The following is a 6,045-nucleotide window of genomic DNA, read 5'->3' on the forward strand; positions in this document are numbered from 1 at the left end:
AATGCTCTGCTCCTGATGTGTGCTTTGGTTCAGCAAGGGAAAGAAGACTTTAAGGAGAAAAGCTTTTCAGTGCATCATTCACCCATTGGGCCTCACTCAAACTGAATTACTTTTCTACAAATTTTATTGCTGTCACTGGGCATAAAAGCTAAGTTTTTTTCTTTAGTCCTTTGAGTTACAAGCCAGAACTTTCCCATATTTGCAAGCCTGCAGAGGAGAGTATTGATATTTAGAAGGTTGACCTGAATTGATGTACCAGTATGTTTGTTATGAAACACAGAGTACTTACAATTTACCATTGTTTCCAGTGTGGGATGAGACATTTATTTTTTTTTTAGTTCTGTACTAACAAGGTCAAGACTGTGGCACCTGATGACGACATGAATGTTTAATTCAAGTCTCCAACTTAAGAACAAACCTACATACCTAGGTATATTCTTTCCTGTCTTCCCTGTGCTACTGAGGCAAACATCAGCTTGTCCTTGCTTCTGGTTATCTTGCTTGGTAAGTGTGAAAGCAGGGTAACAGTTGTACTTAATTAGGGCTTCTGTAGCCAAAATTTTGTCACACTCTTAACTGTATGTTTTCATACTGGTTGTGAAATACACGATATCACATAAAAGACTAAGTGGCTCTCCAGTTTTTGTTGGAGTGGGGTTTTTTTAACTTTTTGAAAAGTATTATTTACTGTAGAAATAAAAGATTTTTAAAAATCCCCGTGTTTCATGTGGAAATAGTATATGGCAGTGTTCAAGGCCAGATTGGGCAGAGCCTTGGGCAACATAGTTTAGTGTGTCATGTCCCTGCTTATGGCAGGGGGGGTTGGAACTAGATGGTCCTTTCCAACCCTAACTATTCTATGATTCTATGATCTTTAGACCTTGTTTAGGTTCAGTTATTTTTTTATGATTGTTTATGTTAACATATGATGACAAAAATATTGGAAGAATTTCATGTTCTGTAGCATTCATTAATACTATAGAGACAGAGGCAGTCAGCTTTTATCAGTGTGCAAAAGTACTTGACCTTAACACAATGAGAATGTATTCTTGTAAGTCTTAAGAGGAATTACTGTTTCTCCAGAAGGAATCAAATCATGGCTGATGACTCTCAGAGAAACTTTCGCTCAGTATATTATGAAAAAGTGGGGTTTCGTGGAGTTGAAGAAAAGAAGTCACTGGAAATTCTGTTAAAAGATGACCGGTTGGGCAAGTTGATTTTGCTGTTTCCGCTATTACTTGGGTGATTTGGGGATGGGGAGGGAATAACAGAAAACGTTTAGCTGCTGTGCTTAGCTCATGTGCTTAGCTCATGTGCTTAGCTCATGTGCTGTACTCATTTAATTTTTGCATCTTTTACCACTGATCTCTCAGTTATTACTACCAGTCCTTTGAGTTTCAAAGGTCTGAAAGTCTGATTTTTTAGAACTATTAAAGGTTTGTCTGATTGCTTCTTTTTCTTTTCCTCCTCTCATTCTGTGCCCAAGAAGCTAAAAGTTTTTTAATGAAAACAGTTTTAATCTGAGGATGTGTTGTCTCATGCTGTTAATTCCATCTAACCTCAAAACAATGAAGATTTCATTACTATTGTTCCTCCCTGAGGAGTGCCACGTCTCTAACAGAACAGAGAGATAAACGTCCTTATAACAAAGCCCTTAATTGTTCTGAAATAGCAACATGATTTACAAAAAGTCTATAAAAATGGTAGTTTCTTCCTAGTGAATCCTAGGGTAGTCTCACTGTAAATCAGGCCAATGCATATATTGTTCAAGATTGTTGCAGTTTATAGGGCACGTTCTGTTCTCACTTGAAATAGTGAAAACGTTTGCTGATAATATATGATGAAAGGGGGGATTTCGGTCTGCAGCAAAGGATTTGTCATGCTTAGGTAGATCAGAGACTCAAACCAATTTATAAATCATATTGAAATTTAACTTAATTTTTTTTCCTCTTTATATCTCTACAGATATTGAGAAGCTTTGCACGTTTAGTCAAAGGTTTCCTCTCCCATCCATGTATCGTATACTGGTGTGGAAGGTGCTTTTAGGTATGAAATACAACATCTGTGATACTCTCTAGAAATGAGTGTAGGAAGGTGTACCTTTTTTTTTTGTTTCCTTTGGAGAATTAATGATACAGATTATTCTGTTGTACCTTACCTATTGATACATAGTTAGTCTATTTTTGTATCTCCCTGGGATGTCCAATGGCAATTATAAAACAATATTCCATGTGCGGTTTTGAGAACTTTTGTTGAAGTGTACCTAGGAGAGTGTATTTCTGTGTTTAACTTTGTAACACCATCTAAGTAAATGTGTAAGATGGATTTGAAAGGTGGATTGTAATAAGTAACTGATACTTGAGAAGCTACTCAGATCTGTTTGTAACGTAACAGACAAGGAAGCTGAAGTAAAGGTGTGATTGAACTTAAAAAAACTGGGCAAAGTATGGGATGGATGTTTATTCTAAAGAGAAACTTTGTGTTCTGAAAAATCTTCTGGTTTTCATACTGGCTTTAAATTGTACTTAAAATTGAAGAAGTTATGAGGCTAGAGATTAAATTAAGGTATTCCCCAGAAACCATAGAAAAGCCCATAAATAGATTCTGTTATCCTTGATGTGCCTTGGTCACATGACTAATTCAAAAGTACTAATGACTTAGCAGTAACTGGTCAGCTGTGTTGGGTTTATGAGATGTGAGGTCATGTTACTTGGAGAGAGGAGGGATATCTGGAGAGTTTCCCTAAGAGTTTGCTGCATGTAGAGAAACACTGTCAGAATGAGTGTGAAGGAACAGCATCTGACTGAATTTCTGGAAGAGAAATGTGATTTACAGTACTGTTGGTGATGAAGTGTTGTGCCACTTTTGAAAAGCTTGAGTTTGGCTCCCATGTCTTGTGTTACCAGGGCTGTGCTGGCAGGAAGGGTGCTGATTATGCGAAATGTTTCATCAGGGAGAGACCAGCAGCATCAGTTTGCAAATTGGCTTGAAAGCTGCTGTCTTTTGCTGTCTGTGAACTGTTCTATTTCTTTGTCCTTTGGCTTTCCAGAATATGCAATACAGCTCCCATATATGTCTCCTATAATAAGATTTTGGCATGTGAGTCAAAGTTGGAAAGATTGGTGACTTCATACTCGATGAGCATTTTTCAAAAAAGTTTTTCTCAGCTTTAGGATGTTTATTTACCATGCCTTGATCTTGAACAGTGTTCAAGTAAATGTTTTCTGTTTCCCTTTTTGGTCTTCGTGTTCCACTGCAGTGTCTAAAGTTTCAAATAATACATTAGAAAATGTTAGCTGAGTTGTAAGCAATCTTATTTCCCCCCCCCCCACTTCCTTTTTTTTCTTGCAAGTTTTTTCCCCCCCCCCCCTTCTGTTTTTCCTCTCCAGTTTTCTACAATTTAAAAATTGTGTCTTTGTGTTCCTGATTCTTTGAATTTGTAAGTCTCTTTTAGGAAGAGGTAGTAAATGAACAGTGTGCAGAAGGTGCAGGATCTAATTATAAAGCTTGAAGTTCTTGGCACTGATTGTTGAACTAACAGTAACAGAGGCTTGATAAAAACCTCTGCCATTAGAGTACTAATTCTAGGGTGAAAAGATTCTTGTACTCTGGACACTAGTTAAATAGTCTGCATCCTTTAAAATACTAGTAGTAGGTCATGTAGTATAGGAGGTTTGGACAAGTGACTCAGTAGGAGATCCTTCAGCCAAAATTGTAACAGCAAAATACAGTCTCTTGGCAGAATTGTAGCAGAGCCAGTGGTTTAGCTTTGGCTGGTTTAGATAGGGTGATTTTTGATTTGTATGATAACATAAAACGCCTTCTGAGTTGACTGTATGAAAATCATATTGATTTTTTTTAAAGGATTTTGTGTTTTAAACCCAGAGTGATTTATTTCAAATATGCATATGGTCATTCTGTATACTTCTTAGGTGAACAGAGGTACAAAGACTTTCTTATGATGAATCTCAGTGTTAACACTTGTTAAAAAAGCTGGTATTCAGAAAGGAAGTGCAAAATATTTCTCCCTGAATGACTGGAACAACAGCCCAGTCCATTTCTGGTGGGAGGCATTACATCTCTGCTGAATAATGTTAATAGTTTAACAAAATGAATTCTATTCTGTGAGCAAAATTATCTCGCAACACAAAGCTTTATGCTGCCCCAGGTTACATGGCATGTCAGTGATGGCTGTGTTAACTTCCTGTTCAGGTATGACTCATGATGGTTTCTAGACATCTCTGAGTTGTTTAAGCCTATTTTCTGTCTGCCTAAGGTAGTCTTCTGTGTTTGAGGAAAGCAGTTGGTGGTGTGTACATACAAAGTCATGATGTTGACTCTGTTTCTGCATAATGCGAAAAATGTCTTGTTTTGTTCCAGCTTTTGAAATGCAGACAGGTTTGCAGTTGGAAAATAGAATAGATGATTTTTTGTCAGATGTGGGTATTACTAAAGCTCAGCCATTTCCTGGTTTAACACTTGGCAGAAATACTTTTTTCTTTCAATGAGGGATAAAAGCAGCAGGTGGCTTGTTTTCAGAACTGATTTTTGAAGAATACTTTGTTCTCATGGCTTTCTAAAACAGGAAAAATTCTGTTCCACTGGAAGTGGCATTTTTTTCCTTTGATGCATGTAAAATCTTATGAAACCTGTGACAGTTTTGTTTGAACATCAGTGCATGGCAAGATTGAGTCTTGAGCAAGGAGAAGGATCAGGTGAAATACTGAGCATCTCTTCTGGAGATCATAGACAGTTTAATTTTTTCTGCCTCTCTACTTGGGTACTTTCTCCCAACTCCCTTTTTTTTTATCCTCCTAGGAAACTAGGAAAAAATATAAGTGTTGTGCTAAGTAAGTATGGAATGTTACCTTGCAAAGTATTTGCTTGGTATTCTTAAGTTTTAATCTGTAATCGATTCAACCTACGTGATTGATTTTTGCTTCTGAATGTTATATTAGAGAGGATTAATCTGTGATACAGTGAGAAGATTTTCTGGCAGAGATCTAACAGTAAGTTGGATAATACTGGAATGTACAGTATCTTTGCGTGCATATGTATATTCTCTGGTCATCTCAGACAAAGTGTAGAATTTGAGAATATGCACAGCTAATGTATATAAAAATCATTCTGCACCTACTTGTTTTCAAAATAAATATATATGAATAAATATATGTAAATATATCCAGATATATTACTGTATTAAAAACTACAGGTAGATATAACAAGTAATATTCACAATTTAAAGATAAAAGTTGCTGGAGAAGGAGAATAAGTAAAATTATTTTTTTTTATCTATCCCAACAGTGTCATCTCTTACCACTGTATTGGTGTTGAAAACCTGGTTGGTAGAAGAGCTCGAGAAGCAATAATCTAAGGGTAGATTTTGCCTATGCTCAGTTAACCTGTGAAATTTGTTTTTATAAATATAATGCTAAAGTGCTTTGTTGGTCCATTGACTTCCAGTTTCGTAGAATTTTCTCCCTGTATTCTTTGACTGAGTTTATAAACAAACTGCAGTGCCAGGTCCTACACTTCTGTAGGCTGGAGTTGTAGTAGAAATTGAATTTAGGCAGATCTCTTGGAAAGGGAGTTTGTGCTGTGCTTTTTGTCTGTACAGTTGCTTACCTTTTTTCCTTTCTCCTTTTTTTTTTTTTTTTTTTTTAAGGAATTATTCCTCCTCACCATGAATCTCATGCTTTGGTGATGAAGTACCGGAAGGAGCAGTACTGGGATATACACCATGCTCTTCGTGTAATTCGTTTTATTAATGATTCTAGCCCACAGGTAGATGTTTTCCTCCGCATACATCAACTGGAATCAGGAAAATTGCCTCGAAACTTGGCTTTTCCATTGGTCAGTTGTCACTTAAACAGTCTTTTAAATATAGTATTTTATTTAACTTCAGACTATAAGCCTGTAAGAAACCAAGCTGCAGGAAGCCCCACAAATGCATGTAGATAGGCAAAGTAAGATGAATGGAAAACAGAGAAGTACTAGTATGGAATTACTAGGGATTATTAGGGATTTTAGTCAAAGTGTTTTTCT

General features: G+C 36.5%; 1 protein-coding gene across 4 annotated transcripts in view; it reads left to right on the forward strand.

The window, feature by feature from the left end:
* Positions 1-1,089: 1,089 nt before the first annotated feature.
* The window catches only part of TBC1D7 (TBC1 domain family, member 7), a 17,362-nt gene continuing 12,406 nt past the window's right edge, over positions 1,090-6,045 (forward strand). The window contains exons 1-3 of one of the 4 annotated variants that reach the window (XM_010017661.1): positions 1,090-1,208; positions 1,966-2,046; positions 5,666-5,853. In XM_010017661.1, the coding sequence (XP_010015963.1) occupies positions 1,097-1,208; positions 1,966-2,046; positions 5,666-5,853 (381 nt within the window). In that variant the 5' untranslated portion in view covers positions 1,090-1,096. The remainder of the gene's footprint in view (positions 1,209-1,965; positions 2,047-5,665; positions 5,854-6,045) is intronic. The other 3 variants (XM_010017662.1, XM_010017664.1, XM_010017663.1) reach the window with 3 other exon arrangements.

This window comes from Nestor notabilis, unplaced genomic scaffold (assembly GCF_000696875.1).
Source record: "Nestor notabilis isolate BGI_N333 unplaced genomic scaffold, ASM69687v1 scaffold6937, whole genome shotgun sequence".
Classification (NCBI taxonomy): Eukaryota; Metazoa; Chordata; class Aves; order Psittaciformes; family Psittacidae; genus Nestor; species Nestor notabilis.